This window comes from Dasypus novemcinctus, chromosome 19 (genome assembly GCF_030445035.2).
Source record: "Dasypus novemcinctus isolate mDasNov1 chromosome 19, mDasNov1.1.hap2, whole genome shotgun sequence".
Taxonomy (NCBI): domain Eukaryota; kingdom Metazoa; phylum Chordata; class Mammalia; order Cingulata; family Dasypodidae; genus Dasypus; species Dasypus novemcinctus.
In genome coordinates, this window is record NC_080691.1 from 19,470,182 (window position 1) to 19,494,753 (window position 24,572).

The window sequence follows — 24,572 nt, forward strand, 5'->3', positions numbered from 1 at the left end:
CAGCAATCACACCTATTTTCTCCACTCCCCTTCCCCCCACGCCCAGGCAACCACTCATCTGCTTTCTGTCTTGATAGGTCTGCCTATTTATACGTGTCATGTAAGTGCGATCGTACAATCCGTGGTCTGCTGTGGCTGCTCTCCCTTTGCTTTTGAACTGCATCGCTCCCTGGGCAGTCAGCTGCCCTCTGCATCCTACTGAACTTGCCCTGTGCTTGTTCCGTTAGGAGTGTTGGGTCTCTGAGGGCAGGGGTCTTAGGCGTTCATAGGTTGTCCCAGTGGACCACTGGTGGGCTTTCCGTAAATGACTGTTGAAAGAGTGAAGGACTGAATGGGGGACCGAGTGCCTCTGGCCGTTGGCAAGCTGTGCAGCTGGCTCACATCTGAATCCCAGGGGGCCCAGCTGCTGCAGAGGGGCCTGCAGATCTGCAGGTAGCAGCTGGACGGAGCAGTAAGGCAGCCTCTTCACTGGGGTGGGGTGGGGTGGGGCCAGGGTGTCAACCCAGAGCGAGGAAGGAGGCAGGTGTGGCCTGGGTGCTGTCAGCTCTCACAGTAACCCGAAGACAGAAATGCTGACCCCCGTCCCTGGGACGGGTGGCCAGTGCTCGCGATGTGTCACCTGATCACAGGGGCTTCCCCCACGGGGAACTCCCGATTTGATGTGGATTTAAACAAAAATTCCCCAGCCCCAGTCTTAATAAAAGGGCCCCAGGTCAGGCTGTTGGCTCGCCCCCTGCGGTCTCGTCATTGGCTGGCTTTTCTGCTCCCCTGGCTGTGTGCTGTAGGTACTGTCTGATGAGCGTGAAAGGCTGCTTCACCGACTTCCACATCGATTTTGGAGGCACTTCTGTTTGGTACCACGTTTTCCGTGGTGGGAAGGTGAGTCGGATGGGTCTTTTCAGCTTACTGTGAATTTTTGGCCTTTTGTGCATGGAGGGGCCTCCCTCACTCCTGCCCCGCCTTCCATCCTCCCCCAGCCGGCCCCTGCTCTGTAGTACTCTCAGGAGTAAGTGGCCCCTGGGCCTGCTGGTCAGCTCTCCTGCATCCCATCTGCTCACCCACTTGCACCTGCTCGCCCAGTCCAATGTTCTGAGCTCTTGAGGCCAGATTCGACCATCTGATTTGGCTCCCAAGAACCTCCACGGTGACAGTTCCCCCAGCCGTCCTCTCTGCCCCAGCAGTGGGACCCACAGTGCCCCCTGCCTCCAGGAACATTCTCCCCCAGGGTGAGACCTAAGCCTGGGAGAGAAGGCAGGACGTGTCTGCCTTGGGTGTCTGTCCAAGTGGGGGACGTGTAGGTGTCTCCGCACGCATGTGTGGGCTTCCCGAGAATGTGTGTGCCGCCCTGCTCTGCTGGGTCTGCCTGCGCATTTGTTTTAACTGAACGTGTTGGAAGAAATTCTGGAAGGAAGTCATCCTGTTTGGTTCCAGATGTTTTTCCTCCCTTCTCCAAAGTGAGCGCAAGCTGGGTTTATTTATTGGGCCGTTTTATCGTACAACTTAGGAAATTCCCCTTCCTCCTTCCCCCACCTCTCCGACAAGCCCCTGGCTCAGGAGAAAGAATGTTCCATTTGGTTCAGGAAGTATTCCCTCCCTGGTATTTTCAGCTGGAACAAAGATTCCTAAAAGTCAGGCAAGGGAGTCCCAGCAGGGCTGCCCGGGCCCTCGTGGCCACCCCAGTGACCCTTCGGCCTTGGTCATGGAGGGGGCTCCCGGGAGATGGGTTCCGCCCCTCCATCTTGTTCCCCTCCCAGGCAGGTGGGGGGTGCTTCCTTGGGGTGTAGCTGATTGCCTTCTTTTCTTCCCAAGATCTTTTGGCTGATTCCTCCAACCCTGCACAACTTGGCACTGTACGAGGAGTGGGTGCTGTCAGGCAAACAGAGCGACATCTTTCTGGGAGACCGCGTGGAACGATGCCAAAGAATTGAGCTGAAACAGGGCTACACATTTTTCATCCCTTCTGGTAGGTTCTGGCAGGCCTGGGGCTGGGCTCTCACGCAGCCTTTGGCTTCCCTAGCAGCCGAGCCGTCTCCCGAGCCGTCTCCCGTCTCCCGCAGCCAGGGTTTTCTGGCGGGTGGCTGGGGCGTTGCTGGGCCTGGGGGATTGAACAGGTCACTGCAGTCCCTGACAGGAGCAGGCCTCAGGCTGTGGAGAAGAATGGTGGCAGTTTTCCCTCCCATCTGACCTGGCTCTCCCTGCCCTGGGGGCTAGAATTCTCTTTCCCTTTCCCCCCAGTTTCCCTGGGAAAAAGCCTTGGGCCCTCCTTCTGGGGAAGTTTGAATGTCTTCGCCAGGATTTCTCTGAGGGAGATTGCTGCCTGAGAGGATGATGGGGTCCTGCCTTGACGGGGTAGACAGTTGCCCTCAGGGCTCGGGAGACAGCCTGTGAGGAAGGGCAGGCTCCAGGGACTGGTTACAAGCTGAGTGGAGAGTGGATGTGGCCGATTCCCCGGAGCCAGGAGTGAGGTCTCGGGCTGCCTTACTGGAAGCATTCGGCCGGGATTTGGGAGGGAACTGTCCCCCTGGATAGTGTGGAGGTGGTCAGGCAGGAGGCTGTGTTCTTTGAGGCGTCATACTTTGGACGGGAAGTTGACCTGGACAGCGGGGTCTGGAGACCTTATCAGGTGAGATGAGTTTGAAGGAGGAGTTGGAGCTGTTTTACCTGAGGAAGGTGAAGGATTGTCTCCTGAGATGACGTTGGAATGCCTTGCTGTGGTAAGGGGTGAGCTCCTCATCATTGGAGATATACAAGTAGAGGCTAGATATCGATGTATCGAGGAGCCTGCAGAAAATCAGTGGTGCCTGAGGAATAAGACTATTTTTCAGGGCCCCTAAGATCTGCTGGATGGAGAAGCTGGTCAGTCACGCTGAGGTTTCTGGTCCTGGTAGCACTTCCTGCAGTGGAGATGGGAACTGCACAGCTGGGCTTTTCCAGAGAGCTGGGCAGAAGGTGGAGAATTCTCTATTAGGACAATTTAGGATTTGGAGGGGGCGGGTATAGTGGGGATGAGTGACACTTACCCTGGCCACAGTTGGTCCTCGGGCCTTCTTGGCAGGGAGGGTCCCCTTGGGACAGGAAGGAATTGTAGATGGGAACAGGGAATCCGGAAGGAGGCTTCCTAGGAACGTAGGCTTGCTGCTGGCTCTTCTGTGACCTTGGGCTAGGCTCTCCCCTAGATGCGGGTGGGTAGGGCTGGCCCTGAACTGTCCTTGGAAGAATGGCCTATAGTTCCTCTCTCAGGGCCTGGCTCAGACCCCCAAGTGGCTGATTGGGTCCTCCGCCTTGTCTGGGATGGGGGATGTTAATTTTGGAAAGTTGAGGAAGTGTGGAGAAGCAGTGGATGGGGCCCGTGCACTGAAGAAAGGACTAGAAGGGGCTTGATTAGACCCCAGCCAGGACTCGTGGCTGCTTGGTTTTGAGTGAGGATTTTGAGGGTGTTTCTGGATTTTGGTGAGTAGTAGAAGAGGGGCAGTTGGGATTTGTCATCTTCTCAGAGGTAGACAGGAAATGAACTAAGTGTGAATTTGGAACTGATGCAGGTTACTGCCATTTGTAATTTTGCTAAAAATGGGCATTAATCCAAACAAAACCATCATTTACAATTGCTTCATGAAAGAAAGGATATTTGACACTAAAGAAGTTGCAAGTATGCAGTTTCAGCATATAGGATGGTACTTTAATTTGATAGTTCTGCCCCTATAAAAGTCTCCACTATCTTTATTTTTCTCATTCTTTGCCAACCGGTGAAAACCGTTAAGGACTGGCGTTTTGGAGTTGTTGAGCTAGATGAGCTGCTTGGGCCTCCCTTAGAAGTGGGGGTTCTCTCCAGCACCCACACTCTCTGAGCCCCACCTGAGATGCGCGGGAGTTGGGTCTGGCGGAGGGAACGCCTCGGGGAGTCCAGGGTAGGTTTGGAGCCCCCGGAACGGGAATTTTTCTGCATCGAAAGTGAAGCATCTAATTCTTGCTTCCTGCTTCTGGCCCGGATTCTCGTCCTCATGGAGGGACCTTCTAAGGAAACCCCTCTTCCTACATCACGCTGGCGCCGGCCTCTCATGAACGCTCACGGGATGCGAGAAGAGGTACTTCTGCGAGACGCAGTGTATCTTTCTTCTTCTCGTGCCTGAGGGTGAAGGGGTTGCTACTGGTGGTGGTTCTCCAGGCCCTGTTCCTGGGCAGTCCAGGGAAGCTGCCTGGAGGAGGAAGACTGGAGAAGGTGATGGAGGAGTCGGGCCTGGACTGGACATGGTTGGGTTTGTCCTGCTGAGCTGGCCAGCCCTTGACGAGGCAGAGGAGGTAGGAAAACATGGAGGCCTCGCCAGGCCACATTCAGGGTCAGGAAGACTGCGGCCGGAGCCAGCAGTGGCAGGGGTGTCACCAGGGCTTGGCCTGATCATCGGGAACAGGAAATGTGCTCATTTCACAAACTTTGCAGAAGCTCCCCCTTTGTGCCAGGTGCTGTGGGGGAGGCCCTGGGGAGATGTGACACAGGTTCCCTCCCTCCTGTGTACATGTCCAGCTAGGTCGTGGCCGGGATGGCAGAGCCCAGGAGAGGGGCCCTTAGCCGTGCCTGGAGGGGTGCCCAGGCATGACCCTGTGGCCAGGGCCCTGGGGTCACCTGAAAGTATTTCCCCTCCTCGCCTTATCATAAGAATTTCCAAAGGTGGGACTTGGGCCTCCAGTGCTCTGCCTGTAAAATGGGTATAGAGCAGGGGTGACATAGGGAAGTGGGCTGGATCCATTTAAAGGTGATGGGCCCAGTGAATGGGAGCAACTGCTCTGTAGCTGCAGGCAGTTAGGGGCAGGAGGAAGTGGGGCGGAAGTGTATCCATCCTTTCATTATTCTGGGGAAGAAAGCAATTCAGATTGTTACATGAAACTTCCAGTTTTTATTACACAGAATGGGTCAGATTAAACATGCTGGCTGCATTTGTTTCCTAGGGCTGCCTTACACAGTGCCACCAACAGAGGTTTACTGTCTCACGGTGCTAGAGGCCAGAAGCCTGACTTCCAGGCAGGGCCCAGTGCCTTGGGACGCTCCTAGGGGGTGGCCTCCCCTGCCTCTTGCAGCTGTGGTGGTTTGGTGGCCCACCTTGATATCCCGGGCTTGTAGCCCCTCACTCTGGTCTCTGCCTCTACTGCCACCTGCCACCTTCCCTCTGTGTCTGTCTGCATCCCCTTCTCTTTCTGCTTATAAGGACACATCACTGGATGTAGGGCCTGCTCTAGTCGCCTTGACTGCCTCTTAACTAATTATATAAGGATCCCATTTCCAAGGAAGGTCACATTCTGAGGTTCCGTGTAGATGTGAATTTTGGGGAGAGACTGTTCAACCCAGAAAAAAACACGAGAAGCTTGAGCTTCTCATTTTTCTGCAAAAGAAGGCAACTCGGATTGCCGTGTGAAATTTCTCCGTTTTAGAACACGGGGTGGGTTAAACTAAGGTGGGTCCAGTGCTGCCCGTGGCCTGCCAGTTTTGGCTGGAGGCCACACTTGGTCCATGCTGGCAGCCCCAGTGGCCGTCCTGGGCCCAGCCCAGGGCAGGGAGCTTGTGGAGGAACCTGGGGGCCCAGCCAGGCCGTGGGCGAGCTCGTGAGGTGCCTCGAGTCTTGGGACCTGCGCGGTCACGAAGGTGGAGGCAGATGTGGGCATGGGGCCCATGGACTCCCACAAGGCCCGTGGGTCCCCACCATCCTTCTCGGCCAGCAAATGCCCCACCAGGAGCTTTTGTGGGCCTCTGCTTTCCTTCCTTGGCCTCATCTGTCCCTTGTTGCTTGGCCCACTCTGTGTATCGCCTCCGTGTTGTCAACGACTCGAGGTGGGGAGCCGGAGGCCGGGGCCGAGGCCGGCCACCCCAGCCCGTCACCAGCCTGGGGCCACCTGCCCACTCACACTGTCAGGGTGGCAGGAGCGCGATGCGTTGGGAAAGCTGGCATGGGCCTCTGGATGCCTTGTCTCCTGTTGCCGGTTTGGGAGAAGGGCTGGGGTTGGGGAGGGAGACTCGACTCGCAGCACCTCATCCAGCTGTCAGGTGCTGTGGACAGCCTGACCCACCTGTGAGGCCGTGACTTAGAAGGAGAAGGGGAGAAGCTTCCAGAATCCCTCGGCACCTTGGGAGGACAGATTCCCTGCCCCTTCCTTTTTGTAGACTTTTTATTTATTTTGAGGAACCGGGCTTGAACCCCCAGACCTTGTACATGGGAAGCAGGGGCTCAGCCACTGTGCTACATCCACTCCCCAAATGTAGACTTTCTTTCCCCCCATGCCTCCCCCTGCCCCCTCCTTTTAACAGCTCCTTTCTTGTGGTTTCCTCCTGGCTCACACGTGACGGTAACAGATGTATGTCAGGTGTGTCTGCGTTTCCCGCCAGCAGAGAGTGCAGGGGAGGTCGGGCCGGGCTCAGCACCGTGGGCTTACAGGCGTGCCTCACTTTCCCGCCCTTCAGACTGATGCAACGGCCACCACCATAGATGTGATTGTTGGCAGCGATTGAGTTCTTGGAGGAAGTGGTTACCCTCATTTTTCAGGGGCAAATGGAAACCAGGAGAGGGGTCAGCCCGGTGCCCTGGGCTGGCAGGAGGCCGGGGACCCAGGAGTCCTCGCTCCTGCTCGAAGGGGCGAGGGAGCTGGAGCAGGTGCAGAGCCCGGGGATCTTCAAAGGAAAGGCGCATGCGGACGAGGTGAAGGTGATGGCAAAAGGGGGCCTGGGAACTGACAAGACTGCAGTGACCCACCCGCCATTTGGGCCAGCTCCCGTGGACCAGGCCGGACTGGAGACTGGGGCTGCATGCCCAAGGAGGCTCCAGAAGGCCTGCTCTCCTGTCCCAGCCACTCCAGACAAGCGCGACGACCCCTCCCCCACCCACCCCTGAGGCCCACCTGTTCTCTTCCACCCACCGCCCCCACCAGGAGCCTATGGCCAAGTGGAAGCCAGCAGTCCCCAGCCTCTCCGTCTCTTTCCAGGTGGCAGCTTGGTTGCCTGGGCAGCAGTGGCTGCCTGTGACTCAGGGCCACGTGTTTCAGCCTCACTGGGCCTCTGAGGCTTGGGGACAGGGGTCTCTGTCATTTTCCTCTGAGCTGCCGAAGCTGGGATGCGGGCGGGAGCAGAGGTGCTGGGCGGCTCCTGTTCTCAGGCTGGCGAAGGTACGGGGTCTGGGTGTCCCCCTGGCTGGTTTCCTCCGTCTCTTGCTGGGCATCTCTCTGTCTCTGCCAGTCCCTGTCTTTGTCTCCCTCTCTCTCCATGTCTGTTTTTCACCTCCCCTACACGTCTGTTTACTTGTCTCTCGCAGGCCTGTGCTAAACCTTCTGTAAAAGCAGTAGTGCAGCTTAAGGGTTAAACACAAAAAATAAAGAGGTGGGGGGGAGCAGGTGTAGCGCCTGCTTCCCATGTATGAGGTCCCAGGTTCGATCATCGGTACCTCCTAAAAAAATGAAAGACTCTTACCAGCCTACCAACTAGTGTGTCCTAACTTGCAAGCTGTGTCTTCAGCAAGTGACCTGCCTTCTCTTAGCCTCAGTGTCAGCATCTGGAAGTTGCGGGCAGTTATAATACAGCCTGGCTCTTGCCTGTCCAGCGTGGCTGGGAAGCACTTGGAATACGGCTGGTCCAAATCGAGATGTCCTGGCTCTTTGCGAATTAGGAGGCTGTTTTTTCCCTTAGCCTTCACAGACCAAGTGGAGTGTCACTTCCTGTGACTTGACTTTCCCGGGCTGTTCTTCACCTGTAACCTGGGGTTGAGCAGACAGTCTATACTTCTAGGACTTTCGCGAGAGTTACATGAGTTAAGCGCCTAGAACAGCACCTGGTGCTAGGCGAGTGTGCAGTTACTATTACAATCGTCATGAAACTAGGTGCTGGGTGTTGGGCTAGGAGCTTGGGGAGAAGAAAAAGCCCTGGCCTGGTGTGGTTAAGGTGCCGCAGTCTCGGGGAGAGTCGGGCTTGCCAGCAGCCGAGCTTGGGGCCGAGGGGAAGCAGAGCTGATGGGGAGGGGCTGGCCTACGCATAGCCCTGAGGAAGGGCAGCCGAGGAGAGCACCTGGGGGTGGCCTCGGAAGGTCCCCAGGGGCCAGAAGACAGACCCGGGCCAAGGAATGGCCTGGATCTGGAAGCTCGGCTCAGGGTGTGTGCGCAGCCCAAGTGAGGGGTCTCCAGCTCCCTGGCCAGCTGTGGCAGGGAGGACGGGGCCTGCCGTTCCGCTGGCTGCTGCGGCCAAGTACTGGGGGAGTCCTTTGGCTTCGAGGTCCTCACGAGATGGGGGCCGTCCCGTGGCTTCCCACTGCCAAGCAGTGCAGCCTCCGTGCAGCCGGGAGGGGCTCGGCTTCCCGTGCCAGGCGGCCCTGGCATCTTCGCTCCCGGTCGTGAGGACTCGTCCACTCCCGCACTCTCCTGCGTGCTGGCTTGGGGCCTGTGAGGCGAGGCCACCCCAGGCAGCCAGCCGGCTCACCCCGTCTTTGCCCTCCCTGCCCCAGGTTGGATCCATGCGGTCTACACCCCTGTAGACTCTCTGGTATTTGGCGGAAACATCCTGCACAGCTTTAATGTGCCCATGCAGCTGCGGATCTACGAGATCGAAGACAGGACGCGGGTAAGGAGGCCCCTTCTCTCCTCGGGGACGCTCCCAGCCCCTCCCGTAGCCCTGGGTGCTGTTGGGGCCTGCCCCGCCAGGCCGTCTGCAGCCCTCCGCGGTGCCACCCTCCTCCTGGCTCCCGGGCCTTGGTCCTGCTGGTGGAGGGTGGGGAGATGCTCCGTGGAATTTCAGTCCACCTCTGGTGGCAGCCAAAACCCCCTTGCCAATGAGGAAGTATCTCTCCAGAAAGCACCGTGAGATGTCAGAAACTCTCCTTTCCCTTCTGGTTGCGTGTAAAGAATGCCTGGGACTAGGGGATTTTTGTTGTTGTTTGGGGGGTGTGGGGGGTGGGGACTGTGCAAAGAAAGCCTAGCCTAGTTCAAGGTCAGGTTTTGGCCCCAAATAGTATGGCGAGCCCCTGAGGAAGCCGGCGTCAGTGAGGGTCTCCGGTTCAGTGCCTCAACGCAGCGTGGGGTCCGGTTGGTGGGCCCCCTGCTCTCTGCTCCCCCGACCCTCACCCCCAGAACCAGGCGGAGGTGCCAGACCCCTCCTGCCTTCCGTCTGCTCTGCGAGGGTCCCTCCTGGGAAGAAGGACTGACTGCCGGAAACCTGCCACCCCTTTCCCATGCAGGGACTTCGCTAGTGTCCCACAAGCACTCGAGACCATTCAAGAGGGTAGGAAGCTGGAACTCAGGGACACGGAGGGCCCGTTTTTTCTCTTTTTTTGTTTTTGTTTTTATTTTATACCTATTCAGTTTTTCCCCTTTTTTATGGCGATATAACTCACCTAACATAAAATTCACCATTTTATACAGGTCAGGGGTTTTGAGGACATTGATTCTGTTGCACAACCGTCACCACTCATTCTAGAACATTCTCATTCCCCCTATAGAAACCCTGGGACCATTAGCTGTCCTCTGGCAACCCCTGACGTCCGCCCTCTGCCTCTGGATTTGCCTCTTTTGGACAGTTCACAGAAATGGAATCATCAAGTATTTGCCCTTTTGTGTCTGGCTTCCTTCGCTGAGCACCATGCCTTCGAGGTTCCTCTGTGTTGTAGCCTGTGTCAGTTCTTGGTTCCTTTTTTGGCTGGGTTCTAACCCAGCGTATGGGCCTACTGCACCCTTTCTTCTTGGGCTTTGCCTTGGAGGTGACTTTTTTGGCTTAAGATGGTGTTAGCATACCCGACCCTAAAGAAACTTCCTGTGGAGGCAGACGCATGGAATTACAGAAATGACTCCAAGTATGTTCCTAAGAGTCATGACGTCGAGGGGCCTCTAGGGTCTCTGGGGATGACCCCGGGCTGTGCTGTGAGGTTTGCTGAGCTGCTAGGGCATCTGCACGTGTGAAAGTCCAGATATGCAGAGATGAGTCTTTCCCGGGGTCCTTGCAAGACCCCCGTGGCGTGGGCTCGTACACCTTCTCTTGTCACACAACTACCCTCTGAGTGCAGGCAAGGGGAAGGTGAGCCCCAGGCCTGGACTGGAGGCTGCACCTCCGCGGCGCTCGGGGGGCCAGGTGCCGTTGGGGAGCAGGAGCGGGTCAAGTGCCGCCTGGGACTCCGGCCAGCTTTCCTTGGGCTGGGCCCAGTGAACAGACCAGTTCGTGTTCGCAGACTGGCCGGTGTACACTGCGGAGAAATCTAGAGGGCAAGGTTGGGCCCCCGACTCCAGGCGCTGGGTCTTCTGTAGCCTTCGACAACTGGCTGTGCAGCAGGCTTCTTCCTCCTGGGAATCTGCATCTTTCTTAGTGGATTTGGGCCCCTGTCCCTCCCTTAGGAGCCCAGCCCCCTCCCCCAGTGCCCTGAGAGGTGGGTAGGTGGGTGGGGTGACGCAGCAGAGGCCAGGCGTGGCGAGCAGCGGGACACTCCCCACCCCCAAGCTGGCTGCCCTGTCGTCTGAGGGGACTCCCGTCGGTGTCACTGGCACAGGTTGACGGGGCAGGGGCCTGGTGGGCAGGCCATTTAATCTGCTTTGGTTTCTGGTCTTTGGAGTGGGACTTGGCTACAGGGCCCAGTGGTTTATGTCTCAGGAGGCAAGGCAGACCAAAGGTCCTGGGGAGAGCGGATAAAGCCAGATAAACTCTGGGGCTCCTCGTCAGCTCACCCCAGCTTCGTTCCTTACGCCCCTGCGCTTTTTCTTAAGAAGTTATGGCCCCTTCAAAACCGTTTTTCAAGAGTCGGGAAACATAGCTTCGGTTGGAAACGGTCAGTCTCCAAGCCTCATGGTTCAGGTGAGGCTTAGAAAAGAGAACTTGACTTTGCAACCCTGGGGTGGTGACCCCGTCTGTCCAGCTCGGGGGACCCCCACGTCATCTGTGGTTTGGGCTGCCAGGTCTTGAGTTCTACTGGGATGGGCGATTGGTGACCTCACCCTGCACGGAAGGTGGGCACCAAAAGATGCAGGTGTCTCGGTCCCCACGGGGCCACTGAAGTCCCTCCCTTCCCATTCTAAAGACAGGCGGAGGAGGACTACAGCCGAGAGGGAATACGGGGCTTGTGTGCTCTTAGCTGTCACTCCATGGTTTTAACCTGGTTAGGTTGGTACGGGAGAGGGGCGTTGCTAAGGGTGGTGTGTGGATCTGCCGCCTCTGTGTGTTCCTCCCCTGCCCCCAATGGCTCTAGCGAAAGGAATCTTCCAGGCAAGGTTGTTCCTGCACGCCCGGTTCCCTCCCAGCCAGGAAATAAGTATTTGGAAGTTGCAAATAATTTACCTTTCCTGCCCCCTTCTCCCCCTACCATTGGGCTTTTGGGTTTTTTTTTTTTCATTGATTTTTTTTTTCCAGGAGAAAACCATATTTTAAAAACACCTCCACCCACCCTCATATTTCAGTTTTTCGAGTCCTTGAGACCTGGGAGTTCTAGAGCCACCGAGACACCTATGGTTCTGCTCTCCCAAGGCCACGCGGATCTTAAGATGACTTGGGCCTCCAAGGAAGGGCTAAGGCCAGGTGCCACTGGAACGGGCCAGCCTGGAGACCCCCGAGGGCTGGCTAACCCTCCAGGCCGGGAGCATTGCATGCTTTCTCACTGCCTTGTCTTTCGTTCTGGACTGACCTTGGTTAACAACTCAGTTTGGTGAGGCTCCGCATTCGTCAACAAATAATGTTGAGCAATGATGTGTTTAATGTTCCCAGGCATGTGGCTGGAACCTTTTGAAGGCGAAGGGTGGAAGGCGGCAACCTGTTTGTAAGTCACCTCTTTGCAAATTTTGTTTCCCACAGTGCTCTCTTGGAAAAAAAAAATAAAAGAGTAAAACTAAAAAAAAAAATTCAGATTCCCTCATCAGCATTTGTTTTCACCCAAATGGTTTCCCTTGGGTTCAGCAACAGTGAGGGGAGTCTAATCTTCCCCTTCCTGAAATACAGTCCCAATTTTTTCCCCCCTAATCCAGAAAGACATGCAGGTGTCGTGGAACAGTTTCCAGACATTCGAAATGTTAAAACGAACTTTCGAGTTTTACCAGTCTAGAGTCTAGAGAAGTGAGTGAGGGTCTGTGGGTGGGCTGGGCCTGCCTGTCTCCCCTGCCTGCTTTAGAGGTGCTGGCAATTTTGTTGCAAAATCCTTTGGCCCTTCCTCTGGAATGGGGTGGAGCCAAGACCCCCGATCCCGCTTCCCTGGAGGTCACGGGTTGCCTGACGCTCTGGAGCGTCTCCGGAGGACACTGATCCAGTGACTTTGAGAGAAAAGATTTATCCTCTTCCAGCAATAAAACTGGGGTTCTCAGGAGAGTAGCTGGAGTCCAGGAAAGTGCTAGATAGTGGTCCCGATGTCATGCCTCTCCCAAGAAGCTCAAAAGCATGCGATGGCCATGATCTCATTCCAAAGCACACCGTCCTCCAGAGGCAGGGCCTCCGATGGGCCCTGGGGCAGGTGCAGGAGTGAACCCCACCAAGTGGGAAGGGGCCTCTTGGCTGAAAGCTGAGGCCACGGGGCCTGGCGCGGGTGAGGAGCTGAGAGCCGGACACGCTCAGCGAGGCCGGAGTGGGGCCTTTTCTAGGTGGGCACCTCGATACTGTGTTCCAGGGCGGACTGAGGACCCAGGTCTGCTTGTCCCCAGAGGTAGAATGTTATCTGCTCCCTGACTCCTTTCCTGGACCAGCAGAGGGCCAAGGCGGCTGGGGTGGGACAGCATTCTGGCTGACCTGTAGCTCCGAGTTCCTGGAGAATAGGGGAGACAAGGGTGGGCCTCTGGCATCTGCAGGGGCCCCTCCAGGCAGACGTGCTCTTGGCAAGAGGGTGGGAAAGGCAGGCAAGGTTTGAACGTGGATGTGCAGCCTCCGGAGAAGAGGGCCCAGCGGTGGGAGACGGGGACCCCCTTCCGCCACATCCTCCTTCCCTTGCCCGCTCAGGATGCAGTTTCTGGAGACCTCATCCTTGCCAGTGCCATCCGTGATGTTGCTTCCTTCCCATCCTTTGCCGCCATCTCATCCGTTAATTGTCCTGCCCCAGAGGAGGCTCTCCCTGGGGCCTAGACCCTTTCACAGCCCTCAGGCACCAGCCTGTCTCCACCAGGCTCTCTCCATCCGGCCCCGGGGCGGGCGCACAGCCCCTGACGTTAGGATGACCCCTACTAGAGCCCTGGGAGCCCTTTGTGGAAATCAAGGCAGGGGAGTGCCAGGTGGGTGTGTGTGGGGGGAGCAAGAGGTGGAGCCCTGCGGCCCCACCCCTGCAGAGGTGGGGGGCCTGCTTCCGGTCCTCATGGGTCCGCCTCCTAGGGTGCAGGGGCTTGCTTGGTGGCCTGATGGCAAATGGGTCAAGTCTGGAGGTTGGTTTCTACTGGGGAGGGAGGGAGACCAGAGTCTGTGCAAGCATCTCCTAGAAATGCGAGGAGCCCATGTTGGCTGCAGCTAGAAAGGGCGGGTGGCACCCGGCCGCAGGTACCCCTCGGCTCTGCCCGTAGTCAGAGGGGAGCTCTGTTCCTGCATCCCACTTCCCGGGGTGCGCACGTCTGTGACCTTGGCAGTGCGCTCGCACTCAGCCCTCCTCCTCCGTGCATGTTCCTGGCCTCTGGCCCCTTCCAGCGCCTCCCTCCCCCCTTCCTTCCAGCACCCCCCCAGCTGCTCCCCATCATTTGTGCTCTTGCTAAGTTGATGAAAATGACGCCCCCGTGAGCCTCCCTCCCCAGACCCTTCTCTCCCTCCACCCTGCCCCTTCTCCCCGTGGAAACTGACCTCCGCCCCACCTGGCTCTTTGGTTGCAGGTGCAGCCCAAATTCCGCTACCCCTTCTACTATGAGATGTGCTGGTATGTCCTGGAGCGATACGTGTACTGTGTGACCCAGAGGTCCCACCTCACGCAGGAATACCAGAGAGAATCGATGCTCGTTGGTGAGTGGGCCGCGGGCGGCCGGCGGTCTCGGCCTTTCCACTCGGGCAGACATGGTTTTTCACCAGGGCCCTGGGTTGGGGGGGTCATTTTGAACCAGGGCGTCGGGCAGAATCCCGGAGCCCTTGTCAGGCTCCCGCTTGGAATGCGGAGGGCTCCGTCTGCAGGGGCCACGTGGGTGGTGTCCAGGTCTGGTCGTGGCTCTGCGAGTGCGGAGGAGGGGACCTGGTCCCTGCTGGAGCAGCGGCTGAAACGGGAGGCCCTTGGGGCGCGGAGTCCCAGAGCCTTTTGTTCCTCTGTGGCTTCTAGCCTCCCACCCCTACCCCTGCCCTGGAGGGGCTTTTGTTTCTATAGGAGCAGGCTGGGGAGATGCAGCCAGTCCCCCAGAAACCCGGCCATCCCGAAGCCAGTGGGAGGGGTGCCCAGAGCCCGGGAGAGCAGTGGCTGCTACAGGGGCAGGGCCGAGAGTGCCTGGAGCAGCAGCTGCGGGCCCTGCTACTGCCTGTGCTTACAGGGACATCGCGCCCCCAACCCTGCCCTTGAGTCTTCACTGGCCCACGGCAGCCCTGAAGTGGCATCTGGCGGCTGAGAAAGGCCTCCACCCGGAGGAAGAGATGGAGGGAGAATGATGGAGGGATTGAGCAGTGGAGGGAGAACGCGCTTCCTCGGGCCTGCTCTGCCCAGAGCAGCTCAGGGCTTCCCGGGTGCCTTGCTCACTGCCCGTGCTCCTCGTGGACCAGGCGGGCGAGGTGGCTCTGCAGGCCGTCCTGTGCAGGCGTGAGGAGTAGTAGATGGTTTGTCCTCACCGTGAGCTGCCGCCTCCCCCTTCCCTGACCCCCATCCTCAGCCATTTTAGGCATTCGGGCAGGGTGGGGGACGGGACCTCCCTTGGGCAGGGCCTCCCTTCGGCAGGGTTGTTCGCCTCGGGGACGGGGACGGTTCCCTTAGTGGGGGGATGGGTGCCTGTTGTGGCTCTGGTTCCTGTCAGATGGTGGAGGGTCCAGGTGCTGAAAAATACCGAAACCCTAAAACCTGCTTCTGCGGGTCCCAGCCTAGTAGGAGAGACGGCGAGTTATTATGAAACCGCCCGTACCCGCCCCGATTGCAGGAACCTCGAGGCCCTGTGGGAACAGAGAGGCTTGGGGGACTGAAGGGGCTTCTGCCTTGGTGGCAGCCCCCAGGGCCAGAAAACGGAGGCTATTTAGGGAATTCTAAGGACACGTCCTGTTCCATTTGTGGGCCTGAGAGAAAATCCTGAGGCAGCGTTTGGTGGAGCAGTGTCCACCTTTTTCTTTAAAAGAAATTTTTACTTTAAAACTTTAAAACTTTAAAAGAAGTTTTCCCCGGACTCTTCTAACCCATTTGCCAAAGAGAAGGGGCGGCTTTAGGGAGACCCTCGTTTGTTGAATTCTTGTAGTGTGCCGGGAACCCTGCTGGGTGAGGCTCTGTTTAATTCTCTCAGCCTTCCCGCTGAGGAAGTATTCTTTGCTCTGTTACAATACTATTTTTGCGCAGTTGTTTTTGTGGTGGAGAACATGCCTGATTATATATTTTTTCTCGCCTTCTCTGTATACGTTTAAAAGTAAAAGGCAGGTGTGTTCGGAGGTGGGGCGCAAGCTGCTGGCACACACAGCTGGGAAGACGCAGAGCTGGGATTTGAACGCACACCTGTCTGTCCCCGAGCTGTCCCCTGGGGCGGGGGGGCTTAGGCCCCTCTGACTGTGTAGGCGCTCGAGCTCTGGAGGGTGGGCGTCCAGAGCTGCCTCGGGCTTTCTCGTGACCCCCTCCCACCCCGCAGATGCCCCAGGCAAGCCCAGCGTAGACGGCCTCTCGTCTGATTCCTGGCTGGAGATGGACGAGGAGTCCTGCGAGCAGCACCCCCAGGAGGAGGAGGAGGAGGAGAAGGAGGAGGGGGGCGAGAAGGCGCCCCAGCCGCCCGCCGACGGCCCCGCCGCGCCCGGCAGCACCCCCTCCGAGGACCCCGAGGGCCCCGGGAAGAAGCCCAAGGCGCCCGCCCTGCGGTTCCTCAAGAGGACGCTGTCCAACGAGTCCGAGGAGAGCGTGAAGTCCACAGCCACGCCCGGGGACTACCCCAAGACGCCCACCGGCTCGCCAGCGACCGAGGTGTCGGCCAAGTGGACCCACCTCACCGAGTTCGAGCTGAAGGGCCTGAAAGCCCTGGTGGAGAAGCTCGAGTCCCTCCCCGAGAACAAGAAGTGCGTCCCTGAGGGCATCGAGGACCCCCAGGCGCTCCTGGAGGGCGTGAAGGTGGGCCCCCGGGGTTGGCGGGCAGGGGGCGTGGTGGGCAGGTCGCCGAGGCAGCTCGGCTCGGCGCGGCCAGGGGCGCGGTGCCCGGGGTCTGCCGAGCACTGAGAAGGCCCCTCTGGGGCCCCTGGTCCCAGCAGCCCCGTCCAGGTGTCCGCGCGAAGGCCGCCGGTAGGAGCCGCGGAGGGGTCTCTTGGTGGACCCTCTCTCTGCGGTGGACGTGTTCTTTCGCGGCACTCGCCTGAGGCCTGGGGCGGTGCTGGCGGTCCAGCGGTTGGGTGTGGGAGCCCCACCCCTCCTTCCTGGTCAGCAGGACTTGCCGCTCTGGGCCGGCTGCCCCTGGAGCCTGCCCCTGCTTCGTGGGAGCTGCTGTTTCCCCGGGTGGGCCTCTGGGCGGCCAGCTACGTGTGGGCACTGCCGGGCTGCCTGGGGTCGGGCATCAAGCAAGGACTCACCGGGCACCTGCTGTGCTGGGTGTTGCAGGCAGAAGGAGGAGGGCACCCTCACTGCCCTCAGGTGGCTCAGTCTAACGGGGAGGTCGACAGGTGGAGAAATCCCAAGACAGGGCCTTCAGTGCCACCGAGCATTCCACATGTACCCAGGGCATGAGCATGGGGTGAGGGGACACCGATTGCCACACCAGAGACCAGCGTTCTTGGACAGTTTTGCAGGGGGAATTTGAATGGGGCTTCATGGTTGCATACGAGTTCTCCAGATGGCGGAGGCTATTCCAGGCAGAGGGAGTGGCATGTGTGAATATACAGTGCGTTTAAGTAAGCAGCGGGAAATCGTTGGCAAGCCTTATCCTGTGGTAATCATAATCGTAACACTTGCTGAAATCTTGTTACCTGCCAGGCGCCAGTGCTGGGTAAGTGGGGAGTACTGTTACTTCTGCCTCGGATGAGGAAGTAGGCTCAGAGAGGTTCAGGGACATGCTGGAGGTCCCACAGCAGGTGGGTCACAGAGGAGGATGCAGGTGTGACTGCAGCGCTCCTGCGTGCGCACTGCTCCCAGGCACTGCTTCTTGTCTCGACCTTGGTGCGGCTCTTTGGTGTGTGGCCTCGGAGGCGCTTGGGCTCCCTTCTCCAATGTCTGAGGCCCCGGGTGAGGCCAGCTGCCGGCTGCGGTTGGAAACTGAAGTTAATGAAGCTTCTTTGATGGTTGCAAACGCAACCCAGAAACTGTTAGTTCGTTTGTTCCTTTAGGAACCTGTGTCAGGCCCTAGGATATGGATCCTGAGAAAAACCTGCCCTTGAGGGTTTCAGTGACCCGGGGGTTTGAGCGTTTGGAGTCAAGGGTGGCACCTAGCGCCCGCATCGGAAGCCGGCAGAGGGAGACAGTGCCCCCCATCATCTATCCAGGTGTGCCTCGCTGGATGGGCAGGTGTGTTCCCGCCAAGTGCTGTGAAATTGAAAGTGGTGAATATCCTTATAAAGAAATCTCTCCTAGGGACAGAGGTGGTCCAAGTGGCCGAGTACCTGTTCCCCCATGGAAAGTCCCGGGGTCAGTCCCTGCTGCCTCCTAAAAGACTAAAACAGACAACAAGCAAAGCCAACGAGAAAACCAGCTCAGGGGAGCTGATGTGGCTTAGTGGCTGAGCACCAGCTCCTCACACAATCCCCAGCCCCGGTACCGGAAAAAAAAAATCTGTACTTGTTAAAGGGTCTGTTTCATTGATGCTTGGTTCTTTTGGAGATTGCTGATCCCTTCTGAAGGTCTTATGAAAAATAACTGGCTCTCCCTACCCCCAAAATATGTTTAGATTTTGGCTGCAGTGTCGGGGCTCTTGGACCCTGGACTTGGCTTGTTTGTGGATCCCTAAGCCTGTGGGACAGGGTTTTGTATGTTGGGTTCCCTAAAAGGAAGCCATGGGGCTCCTTCTCTTCTGAGATAGTATAAGGTGGAAAACAGTTACTTTATTTTTTTAAAGATTTATTTTTTATTTATTTCTCTCCCTTTCCCCCCTCCCCCGCCCCAGTTGTCTGTTCTCTGTGTCCATTTGCTGCATGTTCTTTTTTTTGTCTGCTTCTGTTGTTGTTAGCGGCACGAGAATCCGTGTTTCTTTTTGTTGTGTCATCTAGTTGTGTCAGCTCTCCATGTGTGCGGCGCCATTCTTAGGCAGGCTGCACTTTCTTTTGCTCTGGGCGGCTCTCCTTATGGGGTGCACTCCTTGTGCGTGGGGCTCCCCTATGTGGGGGACACCCCCGCATGGCAGGGCACTCCTTGCGTGCATCAGCACTGCACGTGGGCCAGCTCCACATGGGTCAAGGAGCACCAGGGTTTGAACCGCGGACCTCCCATGTGGTAGACGGACGCCCTAACCACTGGAGTAAGTCCGCTTCCCGGAAAACAGTTATTTCCATCAATAATAAACTTAGTAATAGTTTCAGGATCTCAGATACTGTTAAGATGTTAAGAACACATTTGTCTGGTGAGGAAATGCTGTTCTCTGCTTTTGGAAAACCTTCCCCCCCCCCCCCCCCCGTTTAAAACAGGGCTTAACAAGGGGTCCATGAGCTTGAAATTTGAAAAAAAAACATTCTTGTGGGGCTGTGTTGGTGCAGGTGGGATATATTTACTAAATAATACACAGTACAGTGTGGACCTAGTAAGGGGCCCGTGGTTTCATCTGACTGGCAGAGGGGTTCATGGGACAAAAAAGGTTAGGAGCCCCTGCTTTCAGAGCACCTTCGTGTCTCGGATCTGTTCGTGCAGTGCTCCTGGCTGATCAGATTTCTTTTTAGGGCTGGGACCCAGCCCCCAACCATCCCTCAGCTATGCGTGCCTGCTGGGCCTCTGGCTGTGGAGGAGGCCAGGGCGAAGGGCTTAGACAGATTGCAAGGGCCCAGGTGGCCCTCCCCTGCCAGCCTGGTAGGGTGTGCTGCCACATCTCCATCGCTGTATGGGGGTCTTCCACATATAAACTCATTTGAACCTCCCAGCAGCCTTCCGTAGTGCTTCCATGGTCCCCATTTTACAGATGAGACAGTTGAGGAACTGAGGGGCCGAGTAATTTGCCCAAGGCCACGTATTCAGGCCAGCAGGGGTCCCTGGCCCACTCCACACCGCAGAGGCACCCCTCTGCTCTGTTGGGCGGCTGTAGGGAAAGCATTTCCTCCTCTCAGAGGCCATCCCAGATCCAGGGAGAAGGTAGTGAGGTGATTGCTTGGCTCTCTATTCAGAACAAGGAACAGATTTGCTCCTGGAACAGAAGAGGCCAATTGTCAATCCCTGTACTTGGCCTGCCTAGTATTAAGCATGTTTTCGTAATTAGTTGTCAACATTAAAAATTCAGGAGGGCCATGCCAAATATCCTGGCCACCCTGGGCCTGTGGCCCTGGCTGGCAATAAATGGTGTGAGGAGGTGAGTAGCAGCTGCTGCCTTTAGATGGGCCCCTGCTTTCCATATGCCTCAGTCCCCACCACTCTCTAATGCCTCCTTGAGTGTCACTTACCATTTAAGGTCAGGCTGGCCCTTCACTTATTGATTACCCCTGCCTATCTGACTAGATCTTTGCATATTTGAGCCTGGTCCTAGGAGGCTCTTTTCAGACCGAAGGCCTTGTAAATAAGTGGACAGGTCTTGAGATCCCTAGGAAAATAGGAGTTGCTGCTAGTGCCTCTAAATGCTGTGTGGACAGGTGTCTGTGTGGAGGAAGTGGGTCCAGCTGTTCTCTTCTGGAGCAGGGGAGTTCCTGGATCTCTGACCTGGCCATCAGCCCCGCCCAGGCCTGGAGACCAAGAAGAGGTTTCGATCCCAAGACTGACCTCGAGGGTGTAGGAGTGTTGTCACAGAGAATGGGCAGCTGTGTTCCCTTCATTTCTCGGCGCTCCGTTTCCTCTTCTCAGGTTTCTTTGGCTTTGGCTGAGAACTAGAGGATCGCTTAGTACCTGTACCCTCCACTGCTCTGTAGTAATTCTCCCTTCCGGCCAGTTGTGCTTCCTGCCTTAATGATTTACCACTTAAGCTCTTTGGCCTTGTTTTGCAAAAACACAAAAGAAGTTCTTGGAAGCGGATGTAGCCCCTTGGTTGAGCGCCTGCTGTGCATGTATGAGATCCCGGGTTCAATCTGTGGTACCTCAAAAAGTCACCTTTCTTTCTCTCCTATTCTGTGGGACCTCAAAGGCTGCTGCTCGCGGTGGCCAGAGCTCCGGAGATGGGAGATGGTCCCCAACACAGCTCTGTCCCCAGACGGCTGGGTTTTGGCTTTTATATGAAATTCTTTTTTTTTTTTTTTCTACTTTTTATTTTGAGATAATTGTTGTTTCTTACACAGTTGTAAGAGATAGTAATGCACTTTTAAAATTGTGGTAAAATACACACAACATAAAATTTTTAAGAAGTATATCATTGAGTGGCATGTAGTACATTCACCACTCTCTAGTTCCAGAACCTTCCCATCTCCCAGTGGAAACCTCGTGCCCATCAAGCAGTCCCTTCCATTCCCTCCTCCCCCAGCCCTTGGGAACCACCAGATCACTGTCTGTCTCCACGGATTTCTCTCTTCTGGATGTTTCATTGTAAGGTCTTTTACATCCTGACATTTACTTTTTAAAATATTATAAAAATTTTAAATGTAATGATGTTAGACAATCACTATAAAAAATTTCCACATTTTAGACTGCAGAATAGCAAACCTCCCCCTCAGTTCTTAAGCCCTGAGGTAACCAGTGGTAACCATTTAGTGATTTTCTCCTGGAGCTTCCCTCCTATATACACAAACAACTACACATAATAAAAAGAAAACTAGGTCATATACTCTATGGCAACTCGCTTCTCTCCCTTAAAACTTCCTTTTTACGTCATTACCCATAAGTCTCCCCCCCCCATCAGTCTATCTTACTCTTTTTAGTGGGCAGGACTTCTCAAAGTTGAGTTTGTCCTTTTTTGTCACCTGGATGAGAACAAATCAGAGGAGTGTGTTTGGACCCTGAAAACTTCCCTTTCAATTCAAATGGAAATGAGTATTTCATTTAATTTGGTTTGTGAAAGGAGATTCTATAATCCTGTAAAAGTGTAATTGAGAAATCCAACTCCCTCATTTTTGCATAAACCTTTTGGAATTTGGCATCGAGGTGCATTTACCCCCTTTTTAAAGACTTGTTCTGGTGGAGGTGCAGGAATCTTGGCTTGTGGGAGAACAGGACCAAGAGACCTTCCAGTTTGGCTTCTTCTCTGAGCTACTTGCTGTGTGGCCTTGACCAAGACACTCCACCTCTCTTTTCACCTCTAGGTTAAACAGGCATGTTGGACTAGATGTCCTCGTCCTTCCAGGTCTAGGCTCTGTGGTCCTTGACCAAATGAAGCGCTTAGCCTCCTGTAGCTTCAGTGCTCTCACTGAAATGGGATAATAACAGGGACCTCTATTGTGAATTAATTTGAGTAACATAATACAGCATAAGCTCCAGGAGAAAAGTTAGCTCCTCTTAGGTGACAGGATTTATGCCAGCTCCCTGCCCTTCCCCTGCAGCTCCCTTCCTTTTCCTCCTTCCCTTCCTCTCAGGTTCCCCTCAACCCTCTCTTGGGTTACCCATCAGTATCTTTACCCTCTCCCCTCTTAGATTGCAGCCACTCATCACCAAGTAATTCACAGGAAGATGGGAGCCTCCTTGAGCACTTGCCCCTTGGATCTGTACATCAACCAGAGCTCAGACTGAGGCTGTGGCTCCCGAGGGGAGACCAGCAGGGTGTGTGGCTTTCTGGGGGCAGGTCTCATCTTGAAACCCATCATAAATGATTTCCAAATAACTGGGTGATGGCAAGGTGGTGGAGAAGCTGGGCCCAGGGCCCCAAGTCCACTGAGCTTGGAGGTTGGAGCGTGTGTATTGGGGTTCTCCAGAGAAACAGAAGCAACAGGGTGTGTGTGTTTCTATATGAAGAGGTTTAATTTAGGGAATTGGTTCGTGCGATTGCAGGGACTGGCAAATTTAAGTTTGTAGGACAGGATGGGAGGCAGGCAATTCCAGTGAGTTGATGGTAGAGTCTTGAATCTAAAATCCCTAGGGGAGGCCAGTAGGCTAGAAACTCAGAGGAGCAGAGTGTGTGGTCTTGAGGCAGAATTTCTTCTTCTGGCAACCACAGTCGCTCATCTTCAGGTCAACTGATGGTGAATGCCAGTCCCATCTAGGAAGTGCCTCCATAGCTACAACTGGACCCGTGTTGGCCCAAGCAGCTGATGCCATAACCTTGGCACATGGACACATGAACTTCACCACCATAGAAGGCCTTTGTCAGAGACCCCTTTGACAGGTGGAGTGCAGGCCTGATTGGTAAGATAATGCCTGGGGCCACGGGGCTGGAAGGGTTGTGAGGATCCAGTGTTTTCAGGTGTTCTCTTATAAGACCAAAGGTTCTGGTGTCAGGTGGTGGGGATTCAACCAGGTGATAACCTATAAATGCCCAGTAAACTAGAGCTGATAGTGTCATTATTATCCTCTTAGTTTCCTTGGGCTACTGGCACCAAATACCGTACAAACTGGATGGCTTAAAACAACAGAAATGTACTTGAGTCCTGGGGGCTAGAAGTCTGAAATTTAGGTGTGGGCAGGGCCACACTGCCTGGGAAACTCTAGGGGAGAATCCTCAGCCTCAGGTGGTTTGTTGGCATTCCAGGGCATTCCATGGCCGGTGTCTGCAGCCGGCGGATCTGCCTCCGTCCGCACGTGACCCTCTTTTCTCTGGGATCTCTTTGTCCCTGTGTCCAAATCTCCCTCTCCTTTTCAGGACGCCAGTGCTAGTGGATTAGGACCCACCCTACTCCAGTGGGGTCCCTCCTTAACTATTAACTAATCACACCTTCATAGACGCTATTTCCAAATAAGGCCCCGTTCCCTGAAGCAGCGGTTAGGACTTGACCGTGTCTTTTTGGGGGGTTCAACCCACAAGGTACTTCTTCACCCGGTTGGGGGATCCTTACCTGTGCCAGCGGGGGGACCCCTGAGGCTGCTGGGCTCCCCAGAGCAGCCCTGGGAGCCGCCCTCCTGACACCGCACTTTCCCTTTTCTGGGCCTGCGGCTGGCAGTTCTTTGCTCATGCCTGGCTCTGCCTTATTATCACAGTGGAGATATTTTTAGTCGCAGCATAGATGGAGTTTCTAATTATTAACGCCCCACCCTGGGGAGCACGGGCCTGAATCCATTGTTGACTAATTAAGCTCTTTGAGGAAAGTTGGCATAAAGGGGAACAGAGAACTGGCACGTCCATTGTCTGTGGTTATCTTGTTAGGTCGAAAAGGAGGCAGTTTCCAGAAGGACTCGGACAGCGTCCAGAAGAGCCTGGATTTTTCTCCTTTAGAAAGCCTGCCCTGGGCTTTCAGTCTGCAAATGGCTTGGCGGGCGTAACCCTGTGGGGGCTGAATGGGTGCAGGTATCCAGGCTTCCCTGTCTCTGTGCTCCTGAGACCCCCGGGAGTGTCTAAATTCAGGCAGAACGGAGGGACACGGCGACAGACTCCCTCCAGCACAGTCTATTTCTCAGAGAGAAAAATCTCCAATTAGACTCCTCGCCTCTTCTCTCAGCCTGGCAGGCACAAATGAAAACACTTCCCTGCGGGAAAGCGCCCAGGGCGCCCCCTGGTGGCCACAGTGGGGGGTGTCTTGGCTTCCTGGGGGAGGGTGCTGTGAGATGCTCAGTCTCGGGCACTTTAGGAGGTTGCTCTGCTTAATAAAACTTACAATGATGCCAGCTATAGCGTGAGACCAGGAGTCCACAACAGAGGCCTCACCCCAGATGCCTGTGAGTTACCGACTGCAGCTCTGAATTGGACTGAACGGGCAATATCGAGACAATTCAAAAGGAGACTCAGAGGACCTGAAGGCAGGTGGGCAGTGTTTCTAGTCATGCAATGCAGCATTTGCAGATTGATGGCCCCTAGGCCGAACCTGCCCACAGATGTGTTTGGCTCATGTGTTTTTACAAAAGCAAACACCTTTCCTATCTGTCACTAAAATTTAAAGTGGAAAGAGATTTCACATAAAAATGGGGCTCTTTGTGTTCTTCTGAAAATCAGACATCTGGCTGGACTATATTCCCATAGGTGGTCAGTAGGTTGGCATTGAGTAGCAGCTGCCCTCTTTAAATAGGGCGTGTGGTCTCCAGTTTGCCACAGACCTCACCACTCCCTAGCGTTCTCCTTCCTTTGTCTCTTTCTCTTTACCTGTCTGGGCCCTGGATGCATTTGAGTTTGTTGTCCCCAGCCTAGAGACTGGGATTGAGATAGATCAGGATAGAAAGTCCTGTGGAAGTGAAGGGCCCCTTCCTTAGCCCTATATAGATACGTGACTGTGTCAGGGGGAATTGAAAGGCTTTGGCTAGTGCAGAGGATCTTCCTCGAAAACTTTTTTTAATGTTCCTTAAAAAACTTTTTTTGAAAACCTTATTCTTTGGTTAAAACAAAAACTGATATATCATGGAGGA

The 24,572-nt window shown here is 55.6% G+C and overlaps 1 protein-coding gene across 3 annotated transcripts in view; it reads left to right on the plus strand.

The window, feature by feature from the left end:
* The window catches only part of KDM2B (lysine demethylase 2B), a 142,096-nt gene that overhangs the window by 54,564 nt on the left and 62,960 nt on the right, over positions 1-24,572 (plus strand). For all 3 annotated transcript variants that reach the window (XM_058281345.2, XM_058281346.2, XM_058281347.1), the window contains 5 exons: positions 786-879; positions 1,810-1,963; positions 8,469-8,584; positions 13,768-13,894; positions 15,691-16,160. In XM_058281345.2, coding sequence (XP_058137328.1) covers positions 786-879; positions 1,810-1,963; positions 8,469-8,584; positions 13,768-13,894; positions 15,691-16,160 — 961 coding nt within the window. The remainder of the gene's footprint in view (positions 1-785; positions 880-1,809; positions 1,964-8,468; positions 8,585-13,767; positions 13,895-15,690; positions 16,161-24,572) is intronic.